The sequence below is a fragment of the Drosophila melanogaster genome, chromosome 3L, assembly GCF_000001215.4.
Source record: "Drosophila melanogaster chromosome 3L".
Classification (NCBI taxonomy): domain Eukaryota; kingdom Metazoa; phylum Arthropoda; class Insecta; order Diptera; family Drosophilidae; genus Drosophila; species Drosophila melanogaster.
In genome coordinates, this window is record NT_037436.4 from 14,295,017 (window position 1) to 14,317,931 (window position 22,915).

The 22,915-nt window shown below is 41.4% G+C and overlaps 1 protein-coding gene across 2 annotated transcripts in view, besides 2 other annotated features; it reads left to right on the forward strand.

Annotated features, from left to right (window-relative positions):
- fz (frizzled) overlaps positions 1–22,915 on the forward strand; it is a 94,297-nt gene that overhangs the window by 20,674 nt on the left and 50,708 nt on the right. For both annotated transcript variants that reach the window (NM_080073.3, NM_001274907.1), the window contains exons 2-4: positions 9,881–10,000; positions 16,845–17,039; positions 22,096–22,321. In NM_080073.3, coding sequence (NP_524812.1) covers positions 9,881–10,000; positions 16,845–17,039; positions 22,096–22,321 — 541 coding nt within the window. The remainder of the gene's footprint in view (positions 1–9,880; positions 10,001–16,844; positions 17,040–22,095; positions 22,322–22,915) is intronic.
- Positions 1,022–1,449: a mobile genetic element.
- Positions 17,082–21,810: a mobile genetic element.

Here is a 22,915-nt window from a genome sequence, read left to right on the forward strand (position 1 = left end):
GAAATTGACAAAGGAAAGGAACGCTGTATTGCAGACTTTGCCAAACGAGAAAGGGTGAATATGATAAACAAAAACATAAGAGGGGAAGTTCTATACGTATAGCTACGTTGGTTGAAACAAACAGCTTACGTACGAAATGCACAGAGTAACGTCTCCGTTTAAACAAATAACTTCAATTAAATTAAAAATATACAAGTCTACTCTCTAGTTTTTAAAGTTAGTCTGCTTAAATTAAGACCAAAAGTGCCGCTTTGCCTCCACTCCATTACCAGCCTCTAGCACTCCATTTGAACATCGCTTCAGCAATAAAAGCTTTCATAAAACTCTTAATAATTAAGGAACTAATTCATGCACTAAATATATGGCTGAGAAAATACCCCACTTTAATTCGCTTTAAGCAATGACATCTGTTCTCTCCCTTTTCGCGGAAATCGCACACAATGGGATGTGATTTGGCCAACCCACCTGAAGAAACACCAATCACAGTTTGATCTTTCATTTCCTAGACGTTTTGTCTCGGCACGAGTATTTCGTTGATGTAATTTGATGCGTTATTATTAAAATGATATATAATTTCCAGCATTAAATCCCCGGCTGACAGGCCGGGTCGGTCTTTGTTCACATTTCGCTGGTTTGGTTTTGGTTTGGATCCCTGGCACCTGCCATAACTTGTTGTTCTTGTAATTATAATGGTACAGCCCGGTGTCCAGGAGCGAGGAAACCGGCTCTGCAAACGCCTTCGTGTAACTGTACAACTGTACGTGTAGCCTGGCATCCCGACCCGATCCGATCCCATCCTATACCCACTATATACAACACCCCACCATCCTCTGCCCCATGCCATCTCCATTCCATCTTTGATGTACGTGCATGTACTTCAAGAGCGTCCAGCGCACACTTTTCGCCGTTAGCCGCGTGGCTTGTGGCGTATCTGTATCTTGAATGTTGCATGCCACAGACGCCATCGCCATCCCATCACTGTTGGAATCGCCGTCGTCTCGAAATCGTAACAGTAACAGGCTGTAAAATCCCAAATGAGAAGACTTTACTCTTTGAGTTTTTGTAAGAAACTAATTTTATTTGGAAATATCTTCGGTTTAAATAGGTGACATGAGAATCGCATCTTAAAGTAAATGGCCTACGCAGAGGCCTAAGTAAATAGTCCCCGCCTTATCGAGGTCCCACGCTCGGGCACATCTGCCTATCTTGAGCGGCGAGGACCTTATCTGTGGTCTCCCACTAAGGGACTATTTTAGGAGGCGGGGAACGATCTCAAGTGACTGACTCATGTAGTGTGTACTTAAATTACATGTTTTTGAGCAATGCACCCATGTCGCCTTAGATAACAAAATCCTAAATATAATTTATCGCTCTCGATTCATTTACATAAGATATGAACGGAGCCCAAAATTGTAAGTCTTTAAATATATTCGTGTTCATGTGTGAACACAGGCTTTATGCAAATTGTTGTAATATTTTGTGTGTTCTATGTTGATTTCTCCTACACTGCGCCAAACAATAAATGGAAATATGATAGCGTACAAATATAAGTCATAATCTTATACGACCCATACATATAAAGCAAATAGTTTTATTTACTGGATGTATTGGTTATATTCCTGAAGACTTCATGTCCATAATCATAATCATATATTAGCTTATGCTTTTTACTACGCAATTAGACAATATTTTCTGTCCGTGTACACTTAATACCCATGATTTTGTTCCTATTGCGTGTAACCAAAGATATAAGCGGGGGGGTAGGTGTGGTGCGTGGTGTGGCGTGGGGACGAGACTTCAAATGGACCGTTGGATGTTATGGGCTTATAGGCGACACTCCATGAAACCAAATTACCGTTTTGGTAGTTTGAATCTGACAAAGCTCATTGGGCATCTCACTTTATTGCTGCGACTTTCTGCGCTGTGCGGAGGACTATTTAAAGTCTACTTTGATATATGGTTAATGATCGGAGTTAAGCTTGGGATTAGTCACAGATGGAAATCTATATGTGATAGAAGCTCTTACAAATATAAAAAATACGTCCTATGATCGTCTAGAAAGGCGCAGCTTATTAGTAACGTGCATCAATAGTATATTAAACCTGAATCAGTGTTCATAAAAATTAAGTTCCTTTCTTCCAAGCTAATTTATAAATTTTGGACTTTAGATCAAAGTCGAAAAGTTTGAATAAATTATATGAAAAATGTGATAAATGTTTTACAATTTCACGGACAAATTCTTTGATATATTCCAAAGTCTTGTCGTAAGTAACATCATGATATTGCACCCAACTCTCCCCTCCATCGGCACCAGTCACGCCCACTTTAACAGAGGGTCCCCGCTATATGCCACCCCTCAGAATCGCCCTGGGATATCACAGGCATATAAATTTCAAGAGCATGGCCACCACAAATTTGTGGCCAGCAAACACGTTCCTCTCTATTAAATTTCATAAATTTATTAAATTATGCCCCAACCGTCGGGGCTCAACGCCAGGAAAACGAAGACAAAACAGAATACCCGATGAAGTCGCTTAAATATAGAATAATGTTTACACTTACAAAAAGTAATATAACTTACGTTATGCCAGTTTTGTATGGTAGAACAAATTTCTTAGCATTTCTCTCATTTCTTTCTAATATGCTCAAGTTAATTCCCGCTACTGGAAAACAAAATTTTATATATATTCCATGACTTAAAATTCAAACTTACAAACTATTTTGTTGTGTGTATATTAAAACACAGCGAAAAATGCCACCAACTGAGACGGTGCAATCGGTTAGAGAACAAAAAGTCAACTCAACAGGGGGGAAATTTTAAAATAGGAGGTTACAGTAATGCTACGAAAAGTGGGAGTTGGGAAAAGTCGATGGGTTTTCTTTTCAGCCTGGTCTGCTCATTAGTTGTTGTCATTCAGAGGCTTGACAACCAACTAAAAATTAATATGTCAAATTATGCAGCAGTCGGGAATGGAAATTGGCGGTGGAACATGGGCTGGGAAACCGAACTGAAGCGTGTCGAGACAGCATGCAAAGATGGGCCTAACCTCTCTCTTTCTCTTCGGTGTTTTTCCTGAGCTTTCCCGCACTTTTGCCCCTTGTGCAATTAGAAAGAAGCGGCTGAAACGGCTGCCAAAATGTCAAACCAAAAATTTGCTGCGTTTGCTGCTGTCTGCATGTCAATGTCAAGAAAGAGATAGCGCTTGGAGAAGAGATAGAGACGGGCATACTTGGCCAGGTACAGGTTTCGGTAGAAAGTGGGAATGTTCTCCCTCTCGCCCTCTCTTTCTTCTCACTTATGTCTATCTCTCTCATGCTGCACCTGCTAGTCCCACTTGAATTTAAGCAGCAAGAGCTCCTAACAAAAACAGTTAGCCACCAATTTGCCCAATATTTATTGAGAAGTTTTTTTTAGCAATTAGAAATTTTTAACATCTGTGCCTATTTGTGTCAATTGAGAAATTAAATAAATCTATATTTTTAAATAAAAGATTTATATATATTTTATTTATTAAAAATATATTGTGTCACTGTTCTTCCCAAGTTGATTGTATGAAATTCATTCTTGTCTGCAAGCTTTTCCGCATTTTCCGAGCTGGGCTAACATTTCAGGCAGCAACTGCTTTCACAACAAATGCTTCAATTTGCATTTGACTTAATGCCCCGTGATGCTGAATGATGTGTCTGCGGATCAGCCACGCCCCATCCGCCCACATTCCCCACATTATACGTGTACGAGTATATATCGGTTAGCATGGTTAACGTGTATTCGAGGCCGTCAGCTGGTCAATGAGTGTCAGTGTCACGTTGTCATCCCCTCTCCATTTTCCGCCAGCAATCCGCTTTCCCATACTCTACACTCCACTCGGAACTACGTGATGTGCATGGCCGATAAATATTTGTTATATACTCAAATCGGGGGTGTTGAATATCTGTGTATATGCGTAAAAGTTTTGTGTGGGAAAAGCTTTAACTTGGGCTTAAGTTGGTTTTAAGTTGTAAGCATTTAGTTGACATTAACTGGGATTTGTATTCTCGAGGGGGAGAGAAACTTGACTGGGATTGTATATCGCAGATAATAAGGGGGGGCTAAAATATGTCTTTGCCTGCAGCGAAATGGGATTAATATGATAGATGGAATGTTTGTTAAATTGCTTAGGTACGTAAACCAATAATACAACCAAATATAGATAGATGTACATACATATGTATATATTTTACCAAATTTAGTTTGATCGAAGATAAGATTAAATTGCGTTGGCTTAGAGTTACAGTGCGAAATAAAGTTGTGAATATTATTAAAGAAGCTAAGAACATACATATATAGAAATGATAATGATAATATACTACACTTTTGCGAGCAATGACAACCTTTAATACATTTAATTTAATGATGAATATTTTAAGTAATTAGTAAAAATACATGGCGGACAGCCACTCACCTCAACAGCCCTAATTCATATGCAGAACCCTTTTTCTTTTTTTTGAAAAGCTAATTACGTAGGTTCTAAAGTAAGGTGAGGCGAATTGCGGAAGGGCTTCCCACCTGTGGTCCTTTATAAATATTATATTCATATGAGCGACGCAACGTAAAAAATTCCCCCAGCTTAAAACCTTGCATGTTTTGTCGTTTTTTTTCCCGCACGTACCTTAACCCAACTCCGGTTCCTAAAAATGACCCGACAACAATTCACATATCCCCGGGCCTTGGACCTTGTGCTGTGTCACCTTTTCAGGCGGTGAAAATGGAAGAGGAACGAAAATAAGTAAAAATTCAAAACAGATGCTCATTATAAATATCCATTAAAATTACATGGGCTGTAATCAAGGGGTGGACGCAGTCAGCCACAGGCTTTAAGGAGATGCCGATGCCATTTAACCCACCTCGTTCGTCCTTCAGCCCAACGACCACACCCCCTTCTACTGGGGTTTCTCTTTTGTGCTTTCGCTTTGGGCATAATTTGCATTTAGTCAAGTGTAGACCTTAACAGCAATTTCTGTTTGTCTCCTTGTGCCCTTATTTTGGCCCTGAAAGGGTTCAATGCAGCACCGACAACAACGAGAGGAAGGCGTTAACCCAAATGGGTAAAAAGGAGGAAATCGCGCCAAAAGTTGTTGGGCCTCCGGTTCCTAAAACGCCCGGTTCTTCCTCGTTCCATAAACGCAACCAACATATGGACGGGTCGACATTTTATAGCCTCCGGATCGGTTTCATTTTTTTGGCAGACCGCAAGCCCGAAAAAATGGTGAGCTGAAAATCCTCCAATATCGAATCAAAGTCCTTAAACCCTTTTTTTCTTCTGCCTTTTAATAAAGTGTCGACATGTGTAATTTGTGAGGGGGTATGCGGGACTTTCATGGGGGGCAACTTGGCTGACCCCCAACCAATAATATTAATAAATTATGAGCAGGCATTTTTTCGGCGGCTTCTTTTGTGTTGCGGTCAGCAAAGTAAAATGTGTGACTCGCTTTTTATTTTTTTTTTTTGTGATGTTTCGTATCAGACTCTTTGACTCCTTTTTAATATAATTCTGGGTATTTCTGACCATTTGAACTCTTGACCCGAGTGGAAATTTGCTTGGCTTCTTCTTTTTGCCGTCTCCTTATTGAATTCAAATTGTTGTTCCTGTTCGTCTGTATGGGTTTTTCAGCCTGTTTGGCTTGCAAGGACAAAAACAACAAGGCGAAGGACCAAGAGTTCTGCCTATATCTTCCTGTTCGAATCCACCCCCAGGACATCGAAACCCTCTGTCTCATTTTGTTGTCTGTTTGCTCTCTTTCCTGCTGTCTGTTGCTCTGTCTATTTTGACTTTAACAACGTCAGCAACACCCCCAAAATGTGCACACAGGCTAACATATCCCGTCTATATGGCCAGAGTCATCATTAACGCTGTCCGAGGGTTGACCGAAAAGTCCTAGAGGGGGAATTGATGTTTGGAGAAGAAAGGAGCTAGGGGCAGTCTGGAAACAAAACTCTGATCTGAAGTACCTTTTAAAAAAAGTTTTCCAACTCTAGCCGCACAGTGGAGTTGGAATAGATTTTAAGTGGACATCGGTGGTAAACAATGAGAGGGTATGAGGGTGAAAAGTTTGGAAAAGTAGTAAATAACTTTAAGGACATTAAAGCAGTTCTATATTCATTAAATAATATATAATTCGTATAGACAATATGGATTAACATTTTAGTTCCTTTAGACAATATGGAATCAAATTTGTTTTGTACTTTATTTGATAATTGATATTGCAAGAATGCCCGAACATTTTTTACCCACTGTTCCCTGTACGATGACTTTGCCTGTCCGTCTGTTGCCTCATCTCTTGGAATCGTAATAATTTGCAGCTTCCACCATCATCATCAACACGCCCCCAACTAAAACACGAAGTTAGGGCCAGCTGGAAGATTCCCTTGGCTCTGCCCAAAACTCGTTCCCTCCGACCCTTTGGCACCACATAACTCGCGACGGCATAAAATTTATCTATAATAAATTAAAAACTCCTTAAATGTTGGCAAAACTTGGTTTATGGTTCTGGCCCTCCTGCACTCGGAAACCCTTGCCCATTCTTAATTCCTTACCCACCTCTTATTTCTTGTGTTTTATTTGTTGCCTTTGGCGCAAAAAAAAGAAAAAAAAACAACTACAACGAAATTTGCTATATTGTTTCGGTCTCGATGTTGCCACTTTTAGACTACACAATGAACATAGTATCTTAAGCTGCTAAGCACGATATAGGTTAGGAGAAAACTAGAAGGTACGGAAAAGATAAAGATATTAAAAAATTTTATCAGAAATCTAACATGTATCTAGATATTGTAAGATGATTTTCCAAATCTTAATCAGCGTCTAAAACTTTAAATCTTTTATACCCCATTAAGTGAATCAAATGTATAAGAGTATTTTATGGTAATTTACCTACTTTTTACGTCATTTGTTTTCCGTGTACATGGCAAAATGTGGAATTCAAGGAGGAGGTAGGCGGATAAGTCGGACTATAGCCACTATAGTGACTCTTGCAGGGCAGTTTAGTCGCTGTCCGGTTCGTGTTTTACTGTTTCCACAGCTTTTAGCCGCTGCTGACGGTCGGATGCTCACGCGGCCGGCATGAAAACTTATGTCGGCGGCCTTTGGGCGCAATTATTTATACATGCCTCATAAAAATCGCAAGACAATGGGACCCCGGCCTGGGACCCTGACCAAATATATATATAAATATATATATATATATATATATACATATACATAGAAGGGACTAACAATGCAAGTCTCTCGACTCCTTTTGTTGTGGTCAATGTTGCAACCAGTTGTTGTTGCTGGTTGCTCAAGGGGCACTTTATTCGTTAAGGTACAAGAAAAGTGGAGAGGGCTGCAATTACCCGTAGAAGAGGCAGTCTGTTTGATTTTGGTTCGGTAATAAAGATAGATCGATGGATCGGCGAATAGATCTATCGACCAGAGAGACAGGGAGCGATTGCCGATCGAGCCTTGATATAAAATGTTAAGTGGAACGAGCCTTATGATATAGAGAAATTCCAAGATTCGATTAACAATTTAATTATATTTTTGTGATGAGAATAATTTGCCTATTACGAAAATTAGGTTTGAAGTACATATATAAATTAATATTTTTTGTATTACAAAAATAGAAAGTATTTTTCATTGAATCACATAAAAAGTATACATATTTTTTTATAAAAACGCTTTTAAACATATTTTACTTCCGGAAGGTCGCTTAAATTTTTAATCTAGCTCCGTTTGCCATTTCCGCTTTTTTCCGCCCTCAAAATAAGTCTTATTTTCTTCAGCTGGCCAATTCGAATCCCTCAAAATTAGTTCATTAAAATTTAAATTTTCATCGCTTTCGTGGCTTAAAGTGGCTTAAAAGCTCGAGGAATAATTTCAGATAAATATGGCTGGACAGCCAAACTGAGGGCAATTTAGAGGAGTCCCTCCATTTCCCTGGAGAAGCCACGGACCTGGTGCTTTATGTTATTGTTGCGGATCCGTATCCTTATGCGCCCCAAATATGCGTAAATATTGCCCCAGTCAACAGTTCTCTGCTTTCCATCTCTCTCTGTCTGCACTTGCTTATCGCCATCATCGATTCCCCCCAAAAATCTCTCCCATTTTGATGCTCCCCAAAAGCAGCAGAAAAACGCAATTTGCGCCGCTAACCTAACGATGATTGCCAAAAACGTTGAAAAGCCAGGGGCTGCTGCGTTCGGGGGAGGATTTTAAATTTTTAATGGGAATTTGAAATAAAGCACAGACAGAGGCAGAGACACTCAACACTTTCGGGGGAATTTGCTCTTTGACAGAGAAGCTGACGACTGCAGCAAAGCCTTAGATCCGCATCTCGCTGTTTTTCTAGTTTCAAAAGGTTTTTGCACTGAAAAAATATTTGTTTCAATATAGCGTTGCGATAATTTTGGTAACCACTGTGCGTGGGATATGCTCTTAGAAACTTAAAAACTTTACCTGCTTTTGAACTGAACTGTACAACCAAAATTTTGTATATCTCCTTATCTATATCTAATTATCTTAAAGTTTACTCATTTATAAGTATATATTGAGTACAATTTTCTTAGTTCAGACATATGTATTAAATAATATCGGACCCGATGTGAAACACCTTTTTCCAGTGTGATGTACATATGTTTTATGGTGCGAGAATGGGGGACAAAAAGTCTCGCTGCAGTCCCCGAAGCTCTCCTTCATCTCCAAGCCGATTTTTGAGCTCACTTTGAGAGACTCTTTGCGGCGAAGCCATGCAACAATATTTTTTCGTGCCACTCCAGCCCCTCCTTTACTTTCTGCCGCCCTCGGGGTTTTTGTTTTGAGTGTGTTATGTGCGTCCGTGTTATGCTATCTAAAATTCAAATCTCTTGTGGTTTACAATGCGCCAGAACTCCGAACTTCATTCCAGCTGTCCCGCGCTGGGGAATTGCCTTGGACTGTCTGATGTCGGGTACAGTGAATAATGCCTATCACAAACGGAAACCAAATGATATCTTAAGTTATTTGTGAACATTATTTTCGGTTTCATTGAAACATTGAAATTGATACAAATAATGTGCATTGCAAATGCTGACTGCGTAAAATTCATCCTAAAGAGGTTCTACTGTTCATGCCCTTAAGTGTTCTTGTGTGTGCGAGTGCGTTTGCATTGTTGCCACACTTCGTAATGCAATTGTTTCAGTGGGGGTTGATTTCGCCTCTGCCTTTTGGAGTTCAAGGTTGAGTTGGGGTACAGATTGAGTTCGGATCTCTGTACCGGGAAATCTCATTAAACTGCAGTTATTGTTTGAGTCCGGAGTTTGGACGTGGATGTGCAAAGTTGTCAACCCGATGAGATTTTTGAAAATGGGGTTGTTCGTTGTAAAGGACTACCATGTCATTTGTGTGATTCGGTCACCCTGAAGGCACAATTTTGACATTGTGTTCTCAAACCTATGCTAATCTGACCTCTTCCAGATATTATAAAATTTCAAGTTGCAGTTTGTAATTAAAAAAGTAAATGTAAGTAAGAGAAAATATCTTAAATTATGACAAAATTATACAAATTGTATATTTGTGTATATGAAATTGTTGATTATTAATTAGCCACTTATAATAAGATTAAGGTATTTTATTCATCAACCCTTCTGTTACTTAAGCTTACAATGCATGTCTGCTTACATGAATTTGTGTGCTTTCTCTATAAGCCTCCTCCGGTAATCCACTTTAATTACAACTCTCAATCCAATTTGAGCAACATTTAATTTAAGCCATATTAATTAATCTCTGCCTGCAAATGAATTTCCTCCTTTGACGGCTTGCCCCCACTCTTTCCTGCATCACTTCACAAATTTACTCACTGGCCTCTGTTCGTTGTTCCTTTGCAGGATCTGCATGACTGTGGAGCCCCATGTCATGCCATGTTCTTCCCGGAGAGAGAAAGGACTGTGCTTCGATACTGGGTTGGATCCTGGGCAGCGGTCTGTGTAGCCAGCTGCTTGTTTACGGTAAGTGTTTATTACATTAATTGTACTCAGAATTATAAGTGGAAAAGATTAACAACTTTAAATAGTTGTCTTAAACCCAAAAAAAAAAAATGGGTTTAAATTTAATAAATACGAAAAAAATAGTTTCGTTTAATGTTCTCTCCAAGTGTGCTCAAGTATATTGTTCGTTATTGGTTCCCGCTACCATTTTTGCTTACCCTTGAGTGTCTGAGTGCTGCCATATTTTCTTTAGAGCTGAAAGTAAACATCTTTTATGGAGACCAAACGAGTGAACTCCGCTCCTTCAGCAGATCTATTATTCTGTGGGAAGGGGGTAACTACATACAAGGCAGGATGCCAGGACGAAGGCGTTGGCACTTTAGCAAATCCCACGCATTGACATATTACCTGTCAGCGCATATTTTTCAATAAACTTGGCAAAACATATGCAGAAGCCATCCCATCAAGGACGCTCTCCAACCCACACCTACCCGCCAAAAGCCCCAAGGCCTTCTTGGCAAGCAGGATACCATTGATGGGGTAGGGATATTGTTGGCATGTTGGATATACCCATATAGGGGAATAAAGGGACAAGAAAGCTCCACTGCGCGCCTTGGCATGTGGCATGTGTGAATGCGGCTGTGGGAGGACAAATGGCAGAACAAAAGTAAATTTCAAATATTATTAGAATTGCCCTTTGATATTTCGGAATGTCCTGGGCATACCATGTCCTCTGCTCCTTTTGATTCGACTATATTCGAATGCCTTCGGGATGGATCAGCTCTGAACTAATATTGGAAATAGTTTTCGCATTGTACACCTTGCCATTCTGGGTGCAAGGAGGTGGAGCTTGAGAATGAATTTAAAGAGTTAAAGGTCAACGTGGGGGGGTGGTTTCAAAATAAATATGACAGAAATGTGGGAGGGAAAATTGCCTTCACATTAGTTATGCCGTTTGCAGAAAAGGTTAGAGAGAATAAAGCATGACTAATCAAATCAGTTGGATGATGAAATGGATAAGGATTATTGCTATAATAATTTCAAGTCTGGCATGTGTCAAGATTAATTTATAAACATAATAGTTCACATAAATTCTTTTAAAGTGTATAAGGTTTGTCGTACTTTTCCATTTTATTTCCATTTATCCCGCTTCTCTTGAATATGTCCAATGACAATAAATCAATCAATTTACTTGTCTAATTATCTCATCTCCCTGGAACTATTCATCATGTGAAAGGACTTGTAAGGGATGCTCTCTGCCAATTTCTCACTCCGCTTCCTCCGTCACTTTCACATATGGAAATCAACTTGTTAGTCAGGCATTTTTCTTCCATCGGAAAATGTGTTCGCTTTTTATACGCTCTGTTTGCTCTTGCTCATATCCATCAAGTGAAAAAACTGACAAAATTTGAATAAAAAATCAATTTAGATGCTTTGGACCGAGCACATGACAGGCACTAATCAACAGGAAAAACAAAAAATGAATATGATAACCGTGCTTATAATTCCCAAGCAATCAAGCGGGGAAAACAAAAAGAAGGTACATACATACATATATATGAAGGATAGGCGACCCGAAAAAGCACATCTATCAAAACTGGAGAGGTTCTGACTGACTGGCACACACATGCCCATCATAAAGTTGCGCTACATCCATCAGGCCCAGAGAAAAAAGGACCTTCATTTGGGTGGATGGCGGTCCTGTTGTCTGGGGGGTGGAATTCACCCCTTGAGAACATTGTCACTCATATGGGGACATGTTTTGCATGGCGTCTCCTCCGATTCTGTTCCCTCCGTGTGTTTGATAAATTTTTGCCATTGCATATAATTTGTCGCCCATTGTCAGTGCCAGATATTGCCTCCCATAGTGGGCGTGGCATATCAGTGCAGCTCATAATAGCAAAGCAACAACAAATTATATGCAAATTCCGAAATTGTTTTTCCAGGGCCAACGAAGAAGACTTTCATTTGGGAGCTCATTCTACTTACTTTTTACGATTATTATTATGTTCTCTGAGTGTTTTCCATCTCATTTTCATTTTCATTCGTTGGATTTTTGCATTTTCCACGCATTCATCAGGTTCAGTTCATGCAAATTTCGCCCCTATGTTTTGTTATTTAGTCAAGTGCAACATTTTCCCGATGATGATGATGGGAATGGGAACATTCCATTACATCAGTTTATTTTATGGAATTTTCTGATTGATTTCAATGCACGAAGATCATTTAATTGGAATTGATTGGATTTTCTGCTTACGTATTTGTAGTGCACTAAAAGGTGGGAAAATTTATATTTTTGCTCTAATACTATACTGCTCGTATGCAATTTATGAATGAACTTTATTAATGCTTTACAAGCTTCGAAAGAAAAGCAGTCTTTTTTGTGTACTTTGGGACATCAATACACTTGGCTTTCATATTTAAGCTGTTGGGTGTGAGTAGTGTTTTCCCCACTTTCGGTTGGCTTTAAAAAGTTAACCCAAATAAGCCTTCATAAACCCTGGAAAATGTTCTTCCTCTAGCGAACACACATTAAATATTTGAATGGCTTTTTATTTGGCTTCCTCTTCCGTTTGCTATTTTCCCCTGTTTATGTGTGGATGCGAATAGTGCTCAATACATCTCAATAAATTCCCCATTAAATGTGGGTTATGTTTGTTTGTTTTTTTTTTGTTGCTTTTAATAAACTTTCTCTTTCCCTCCACATATGTGTGTGTAGGGGGATAAAAAATTGCATATAGAAATATGTCAATGAAAATGGAAACAGCAAAAAAATATATACGAGAGTATTAGAAAATTGCAGTTTATCCTTTGGTCTAGATGAGCATGGAAAAAAAACATATCAACAAATATTTGTGTATGTTTGGCTTTGAGCTTGAAATGCTTCTAATTTTTATGGATTTTGCTGTGACATTTAGGCGAGTCTCGGTATTAAATAAATAAAGTGCCGAGTTACTTGATTGAAATGAAAACATATGTGTCAAGGAAAATATTGAAATAGTGGTTGATAGAAAAAGTAATGAAAATACTTAAATATTTAAAGAGCAATGTTTGTAGAATGACGTAAATGTAACCTGAATTATATACACAAGTAATCAAATGGTCCGCAAGACATTTTTCAGATAAGGTAAAATTATTTCAATATCTGGAAGCATAAGAACGTAAACTTCAAGCCAAGTTAAAGTTACTGAAGGAAAGTAATCTTAACTTTTTCCCCAACCAATTTCCTACGACAGTCCAACTTTTACTAACCTGGGAAAACCTTTGGGGCTTTTCATTTCAAGTATCAAGCGAAATTATAAACAAGCACATTTTATTTCAATTTTCGCGAACTAAAGCAAATATTTTTGCACCCACAAAAAGTTTTCCTTGTGCGACAGGTGAAATTGTTAGAGGAATTTTCACAGAAGTAAACTTATGTGCGGAAAATGAGAAATGTGAAATGGGGGATTCTCTGTGTCACGTCAACTGTCAACAATCAACACCTTTTTCATTAAGCGCATTAGATGAGATGAGACAATGAGTGAGCTTTTCCCCTGCCTCAGTCTCCATTGCTTGACATGTGTTTTCCAATGAAAAGCGAAAAGAGGAAATGACATTGTGTGTTTGCCGAAAGAGCAAATAATCGTCTAGTCGTTGACTTTGATGACATTTTCTTAATTACAAGACCTGATGCGAAAAACCCAAAAAGGGGGAAATCGAAAACCAGAAACTGAAAGTTCAGTGAGGCGCATATTTCGATAGTTGCGACTGAAGAAGATACGAGCAAATATGACAGCTCATGGTGACTGCATTCAAAAAACCACCGAAAATGAACTTTTTACTGCATTTTCTCTTTCTGACTAACTTTTTTGCCTTGACGTTTTTTGACAGCTGAGTTTTTTTTCGGATATGGGATATCTACATTGTTATTAATAGTTGTTAAATATGCACCAAATATTTAATCATTGATATGCATAAAAAACACATGTCATAAACATCAAATGTCAAAAACAGCAAGTATAAAACTTCGCCGCAAACATTTGCCGCCAAATTTATGCCGCAATCTCTGTCCAACCTGACTAAAATGTTTATGTTAATAGTTAGTTATTCTAATGGACGATCCAGCCTCAAAAAAAAACCATTGTTGTTGCTTCCCTATGCAAATTTATACCATTTTTGAACGAGTTTTTTTTTAGTTTGTTAGTTGTGAGTTAAATCTAATTTATGCAAAATTCAAAACTGCCAACCGCTGGCGGAGCTCTCAAAGCTTTTCTGCGGCTTTTAGTTTTCAACACTTCAGCGAAGAAGAGGGGGCGGTGCGGTTTCCGGGAGGTTAGGTGGGTGTAACCACTTTAGTTTTTGGGCTGATTTTAATGACCCGACTCCACGAAATTTATGAGCGCTAAAAATTGAAATTACTTTTTTAACTGACCATGAAAGGCGCGGCGGCTCGAGTTAAATAATTTATTTGGTTTTTGTTGACGGAATGTTTGCAAGAAGTTTAATTGAAGAAATGGCCATTTTGAAAAATGGAACATCCATTGGTAATGAAGTCTTTGGATTGTAACAAGCAGCAAGCATTAAGAATCAATTTATAGTTGGCAATCTATTGATTAAAACAGGGAACTGTTTACAAATTTTTAAGAAAACTTCAAATGAACTAGAATTAGCCTGTCACAGTTTTCATTTGTACTCCTCTTAACACATAATTAAGACTTTCTTAAAGAATTTGCTCATAAATATCTAAACAATTTTCCTGCTATATTTCCATTTACTAGTGCCACTCAAACTAAGCTCTTCTCCGAACCGAATTTCCTCACAATTTCGTGTGGGCGTTGCCCAAAAAACGCTGCATGTTATTTGCCAAGTTGGAAAACTTCCGCCCCCGATGACGCATAATTTGTGGGCGTGTCAACTTCGGCGAATGTGGCAGGGAGGGACAGAAGATTTTGGAGGAGTCTGTGCTGTGTGCCAAATGTTTCAACATTTGCAGCTTATTTCGTTTCATTTGTACCTAGTCACACCTACTCGAATCCCCCCCCTTTTTGCGCCCATCATGCGTGGCATAACAAATTGCTACGGGAAGTTGAGGGAGATGGGGTGGAAACACCCTTTTTCTTGTTGTTTTTGGCATAAATAAACAATTCTATTCAATTTCTCAGCTTGTTTCTTCTGCAGTGGAGCGTAGTCAACAAAAGGAGTTACAAACTGACTCACTTCCTATCCTCTTCTCCTCCCTGCCCCGATTGCACGAATATATTTTGCATTTAAATGAGGATGGAAGGCTAAGTTGGAGCAGAAAGACAATGCGTAGGTGGAAATTAGATGAAAGCTTGGCTAAGAGAACTATGATTTCAAGGAAAACGGGTCGAACGAAAATCTATTTGTAACTTGATCATAAATTTGATTAAATCGTATAGAAATCGATATAAAATGGGATAACATATTTAAATATTTAATTTCAGAAATAATTCAAAATATCAGTAAGATAATTAAGGAGAAGCGGGACGAATGAAAATTGTTTGTCAAATAAAAATAATAAATAATCAAGTCTAAAAGGGAATGTTAGATTTCATTGCTGAATTAAAATTAATAAAATATCAAGTAAGCACCCAAAAAGGAATTTTTTTCCAGTGCAGTCGTGTGGTTTTCTGAGGGGGACTGATGTTAGCCACGACTCAGAGCCAAGAAGTGCGTTCTGCATCTATGAATAATTCAGAGGTTTCGTCGTGGCAACAATAATACTCGGCACATTAATGCAATGCGAACAACTCAAACACAAACACAGCCCACACACAGATACTCTCATGGACACACACATGCGAGCACACCACCCACACAAACCTAACTGCCAGCTAACTGTTTCTCTCTGATAGTTTTGTAATGATCAAATTAAATGACTTTGCTTGGGTTTGGGTTTGGTCGGGTTTTCTGGTTCGGGGTTTCTGGCTTAGACAAAAGACTCCTTGGCCTGGCTTAGTGGGAATGATAATGAATTTATTTAAATGGCGCGTAATCAGACAGGCAACAGAGAAATTTAGAGTAGTATGGTGAAGTTTAATGTGTGAGTTTGCGGCTGGGGATAAGCAGGGAATACAGTATCTGTGTGTGGATTGTAATTGCTTTTAGAGCTTTGAGGAATTGTCAACCATTAAGCTGGCCTTATCTAGGGTTTTATATTTGCCCATATATATGTAGACATCCTATTGTGCCCTCTGGCAAACCGGAAGTTGTGTCCGTCTAAGGAGAGCCCTTTATTGTTGGTTAGCCACAGTGGCAATTGCTGGTTAAATGAGTTAATATACACGGCGTCTCAATTAAGTCACGATAGATATCTTTCGATTTCTATCAATTTCTGCAAACGGCAACACTGCGTATGGGTAATAAACTTAAAGCGAAAAGTATATTAAAGTAATATTAAGTTTGACCTACAATAATAATATTTATAAGTTAGCATGAGGAAAATAGTTTTTTTTTTAATTTAGGAAATAAGTACATATTAAAGTGATTAAGGTTTCGCCGCCTTTTCTTGCATTTGTCTTAGCTCTCTTACTATAAGCCATTCCAGTTAAGGACATTTCAGCCATATTCATTAAGGCCAACTGGCCGAGGGAAAAGAAGAAACCTTGCGAATTAAATGAGCCTCGGCCTTTGGAGTAAATGGCACAACAATCACAATCAGCTAATGTGTAGAGCCTAATGACCAAAAGGCTCAGAGATGGGGGATCTCCTAATAGGTTCTCCTTTAATGTCCCCGCACTGATATAAACACTAATGCATTTTTAAGGGAACATCAAAGCATATTTGGGGTTAATTAAGGCGAACGTAATTAAATTCAAATTTATATTTAATATCCATTCTCCCCTCTTGTGACTCGTTGCAGGTGCTCACCTTCTTGATTGACTCGTCGCGTTTTCGCTACCCGGAGAGGGCCATTGTCTTCTTGGCCGTTTGCTACTTGGTAGTTGGATGTGCCTACGTGGCGGGACTGGGAGCGGGCGACTCTGTGTCGTGCCGCGAACCATTTCCGCCGCCCGTCAAACTCGGCCGCCTGCAGATGATGTCCACCATCACCCAGGTGAGATGAGCCAAGAGAAGCATCTCTTTTTTTTTTTTTTTTTTTTTTTTTATTAATTTATTTATTAAGGCATACGGGGAAGTCTTGAATCCCCTTTGTGTCCTTCTTATCTATTAATTCAGCCCATTTGGGCTCGCCGGCTAACTATAGTTAGCTTTTTCAAATTTACAGTAATTTAACTACAATTACATAACAATCACATATAACAAATAGGATTTAAGATAAGCGTCAGCTTCTGCGGACCCTTGTCAAAGGAGATCGGGTAATGAGATCCCTCGGTTGCCTTCTATTGAGCCTCCTTGGTGGGCGAGATCTGTTTAAAGCGCTGGCCAGCCGATTTCTGTGGCGCTCCAGCCTGTCATGGTATCTGCTCGAGTGCTTGTTTATTTCGTCAAATACCGTTGCGAGTTTCAGGTCTCTGTGCAGGGTGGTGTTTCGAACAAACCACTCGCAGCCGGTGATGAGTCTTGCTACCTTATTTTGAATAGCCTGGATCCTTTTGATGTGGCTGTCGCAGGCTAAGCCCCAGATTTGGCACCCATACTTCCAGTTTGGTGCTAGGATCTGTTTGTAAATTGTCAGCTTGTTGGATAGCGACAATTTACTGCGCGAAGAAAGTAGCCAGTAGTGCTTCGCCACCTTAGCACGTAGGCGCGTTCTGATGTCGGTCACATGCTTGGAAAATGTGAGTCTGCGATCCAGAAGCACTCCAAGGTACTTTGCTGCGTTCGGCTGTGGTACGGGGACTTCCTCGATGTAGACGGGCGGTGGCGTTCTCCGCTTTAAAGTGAAGCAGACGTTGTTGGATTTACTGCTATTGATGCCAATATTCCATCGTCTTGCCCATTCCGAGAACCGGTATGCAAAGTCCTGGATACCATCGGCTGCGTCGTGCTCGCATCGGGACCTGTAGGTGACGCACACGTCATCGGCAAATGTGGCCAACATAGATTTCCCGTAAAGGCTTACATCTGGCTGCGGCATGTCGTGGCTATACAGGCAGTAGAGCAGGGGGCCGAGGACACTACCTTGTGGAACACCAGCTGCCACGTTGTGCTCGGTGGAAATTGCTGAATGAAAGCGCACAGCGAACCTCCTTCCTTCCAGGTACGATTTCAGCAACCCAAAATATGGAGCAGGCAGCGTCTGCTTGATTTTCAGTTGGAGTCCAATGTGCCACACTCGATCAAACGCTTCTCGAATGTCCAAGAAGAGGCTGTTACAATATTCCTTACTGTCGTAGGCAGTCAGAATTTGCTCGACGACTCGATGGAGCTGCTCGACAGTACAGTGGCCAGCACGGAAACCGAACTGGTGCTCAGGGGTAATCCCCTGGGCTTCCATAATCCTTACAATCCGGACAGCAATCAGTCTCTCAAACACCTTCGAAATTGAAGGGAGGAGACTGATCGGCCGGTAGGAGGCGGGCTCCCTTTCCGGCTTGCCAGGTTTGTGGATCATGGAGATTATCCCGAGCTTCCACTGATAAGGGAAGTATTGCAACCTCACAATAGCGTTGAAAACCAACGTTATGTAGAGGATCGCTTGTCTGGGCAGGGCCTTCAATGTGGCGTTGCAGATAACGTCATGTCCAGGTGCTTTGTTGTTACTCTGGCGCACAATGACTTCGGCTACCTCGCAGGGTTCAAACGGCGTGATTGGCATATCCATTTGAAGCGCTTGGTTCAGCTGGTCCTGAGTTTCTTCAACCTGTTGCAGGCTGGCAAGCTTGAATGGTTGAAATCGCTCGGCGAGGTGCGCAGCGAATACCTCCGCTTGTCCCAAGTCGGTCCGACACCATGTCCCGTTGCTATCGACTAGAGGCGCCTTCCTCGTGCAACGCCTTTTGATTGCGCGCGTGGCCTTCCACAGCGAATGCGTCGCTTCGCTTTCGACTCCGGTATTGGCAAGCCTTTCGTCGAACCATGCGGCTTTGTGCAGCACCAACGCGCATCGGAGCCTACTCAGAGCTCGGTTCCATTCCGTTTTGTCCGACGGGTGCCGAGACCTCATCCACCTAGTGCGTAAGCGCCTCTTCTCAGCTATAAGCAGCAGGATCTCCCTGGGTATTGGGATTCGATCTGCCGCGGGCTGCCGAGATATGCTGCGAGTTGCCAATCTAGCTGCTGACTTGATATTGTTGGTGAGCAGTTCGATAGCATCATCAACGTCCTGTCCAGAGTTTATGGCAGTGTTGAGGGGCAGTGTGGACTCCAGTTGCGATTGGAATACCTCCAGGTTAGTACGCCTAGTGATAAGCCGCTCCATCTTAGGGTAGGATATTGCCCCCGCATCCAGCGTAATTACCAGAGGCAGGTGGTCGGAGCTAAGCTCAACAACCGCACTTATGTTAGCGTGGATGCCCAGCACACCCTTTGTCAGTGCAAAATCGATGTACCCTGGTGAGCCTCTACAGCCGTACGGGTATCTTGTTGGTCCTCCTGTTGCTAGCGAGTCCACCTCCGAATTTAGGACGAGATTCGCTAATGCAATGCCTCTTTGGTTGCTCCTTCCCGCACCCCAGAGCCAGTGGGACGCGTTCCAATCGCCTGCAACAATGAACTTCGTCTGGAACTCTTCCAAAATGTCCTTAAACTCGTCCGTAGTCCATGCAAATCTCGGTGGGCAGTAGACCGCTCCAAAGCTTATAGGACCAAGTGCCGTTTCAATAACCGCCGGCGCAAGTTGCACCTTGGCAGTGGCTATTGGTGTTAGCGGAAAGTGGGCAAGGCTATTTTTGATTAAGATAGCTGCTCCGCCTTTGGCGTTGCCACCACTCGGATCATTGGCAGTGTAGGCTACAAATCCGAATAGCTTAGGCGTCTCTGCCCCCTTGCAGTGTGTCTCGCTGAGCAGTAATACATCGATTTCGTGACGTCGCACGAAGCACTCTACTTCAGGCAACTTCGTGGATACGCCGTCGGCGTTCCACACTAGGATGCGCAGCGGCATCATTATGGCGCTTGACGCGCTTGGAGAGCAGTGAGCAGATTGATAATCTGCCCCTGCTGATGTGACTGTTGTTGCTGTTGCTTCATCATCATCATCATTAATTCCATTTGCTTCTCTTGAATCGAGCGCAAAGAATTAATGTTCTCATTAAGCGTCTGCAGGATGGCTTCAATGCTGCTGCTAGCATCCGTCGAGCGCTGGAGTGTACCCCTAGACGCCCTTGTCCGGCTGCGGCTCCTTTGACGACTGGGGCTTCCATCATAGGGCTGTTGCTGTTGCTTCTGTTGCTGGTGCGTCAGGCTCATTGGTTGCTTGTGGTGAATGGACCCTCTAGCCACATCTGCATAAGATATTCCGCCTCGAGAAGAGGGGATCTCCTTACCTCCAGCTAAGCCCCGTGGAGTTGGTCGCTCGCTTACTTCTGTTCTTCCAGCCACTCCACTTCTGGGTCTGGATCGCTGCAGGAACGCTTGTAGCTTGCTGCAACCTTTATAGTTTGCAGGATGCTGGCCGCCACAGTTGTAGCAAGTGCACAGCTCGATGCGTGGCCTGGTACAGTCCTTGGCTGGGTGTTCGCCGGCACATTTCACACAAATGTGGGCCTTACGGCAGTATTTGGCTGTGTGGCCAAACTGCTGACAACGATGGCACTGGACAATAGCGTTACGCTTGCGGAGAGGCTCAATAACTACTCTCATATGGCATAGTGCCTTTACCGCCAGGATCTCCTTATTGTTTGCCGCAGCAGCAATATTTAGGAAGAACATATTGACTGGCGACGCTTTTGAGGTACCCGGTTCGTTTCGCCTAAGCGGTGTGTGAATATCGAGAACCTTGTGCCCGATCTTTTCCAGCTCATCCTTGATTTGGTGATGTAGCGTACTGTGGTGCAGGCCTTTCACGCATACCCTGTAAGGCCTGTCCTCTTTAAGCTGGTAGCAGTGGAACTCATACTCTTCGATCTCGAGCCAGTTCACTATGGTGCGAAATGTATTAGCGTCAGCCGCGTAAAGCCTTAGGACACCGCTCATTGACGCCCTAGCCTCAATCTTTTCTAGGTCCACTATATTTTCGATGCTCTGCATCATCAGGTATACGTCGTCCACTCCCTCCATTACTATAGGAGGTGGTTTGGACTGCGCCTTTTTGGCTGAGCTAGTGGTACCAGCGGAGGCTGCATCCCGCTTAGCGGCAGCAATTGCAGCTTGATGACTGGTACTGGGCTGGTCATACAGATCGCTAATTTCATTGCCTACTTGTTTGTCAGCTGTGAGATGCGCAAGTAAACCAAATCGGTTTGAATTGCCGCCATATCTAGGTTCTGTAGCCGAAGGGTTTTCCCCTTGTTTGCCGATGGTTGATTTGGGTTTTTTCCTTTCAGTCTCCGGAGAAGCACGAGACTTTCGCTTTATTTTTTGAAAGCGCTGCGGGGCAGCACATTGGGGGCTCGAGAGAAACGCAGTATCCAACGATTCATCAGCCGCAGCGGTTTCATTTAAAGTGTTCATATTGAAGTGTGCACCAAATCACCAGGGTTCTAGCCAAAACTTGAACCCTGGGATAGAAAGCTTTAAGCTCGCAAACAGCTGTTTGTGCGATCGCGTGGCAGCTGGGCAGCGGAGCCCCAGTTCGAGAAACTTAACTTTGTATTTTTGAATGAAAATGTTTTCGTTTCACTATTATTTCACTGTTAGTGACTTGGGGGGTCACTATTTGCTATGTGTGCCAGTATTCTGGTCTTGTCCATAAGTTTATTACCGCGAAAACTAATTTCACTTAATCCACTTTGTCAGGTGCGTATTGTTAGACACGAACCTTTTTGTATGAAGCATCTCTGTAGCGACTGGGAAACCGGTCGTCAATTATTTTTAATGCCACCGAAAGTGCAAATTTTATTTGCTGAAGTTAAACCGAAATTCAGAACTACAGATATAGAGAATAATAAAAATAAAAATATAAAAATGTTAATAAAAATATTTATCCTCTTAGGATTATATAAATTTAATATATATTCTCAGCATGAGTACCTTAAAACTGTGGCAGGTCAAAGCTTTAACTTAATTGTTATTTTATTGACCGAGTTTCTTTTTCTTTTCTCCTACAGGGCCACCGACAAACCACGTCCTGCACGGTTTTATTCATGGCACTCTACTTCTGCTGCATGGCGGCCTTCGCGTGGTGGTCGTGTCTGGCATTCGCCTGGTTTTTGGCCGCTGGCCTCAAATGGGGCCACGAGGCGATTGAGAACAAGTCGCACTTATTCCACCTGGTTGCCTGGGCGGTGCCCGCCCTTCAGACCATCTCCGTTCTGGCCCTGGCTAAAGTTGAAGGTAAGTTCTGTGGAAATCCCGGCTGGATTATTATCGATTATCAACCACCAATGCGACCTTGATCCGGTGGCTCATTAATCTCCTCGAATCCACATCAATTTCTATCACGCACTCCGCCCAAAACTTTACTCAGCCATCGTTGCGGTTTGGGCAATTTCAACGCGTTAGACGAAACCGTCATTAGACATCATTTGCGGCATTAACTGTATCTATTTCTCGTGGCTGTGGCCCGGTTGCTACCAGCCAGAAAGAGTTACAAAAAACTTGGGAAAACCAACAAAAAATTAAAAAAGGAATAAGAAAGACAGTGGGGCTGAAGTCTGGTAGAAACATGAGTATATGGCCATAATTAAGGATAAATCAAAAAATAAAATCCCTATATTTACTGTTTTTACAAAATGTCTACTATTTCCCTTTCTTAATATAAACGTACAAATATTTTCCCTAATTATTTAATTAGTATTTACTGGTATCAGCGATACAGAACTTTTTTAGCCACTTTTAACTAGTCTTCACCACTGTACATATTCTTGTGCCACCCGTTTGTCAGTCATTTTGTGGTTCATTTGAGAATGGGATCTTGGGCTGGGCTGG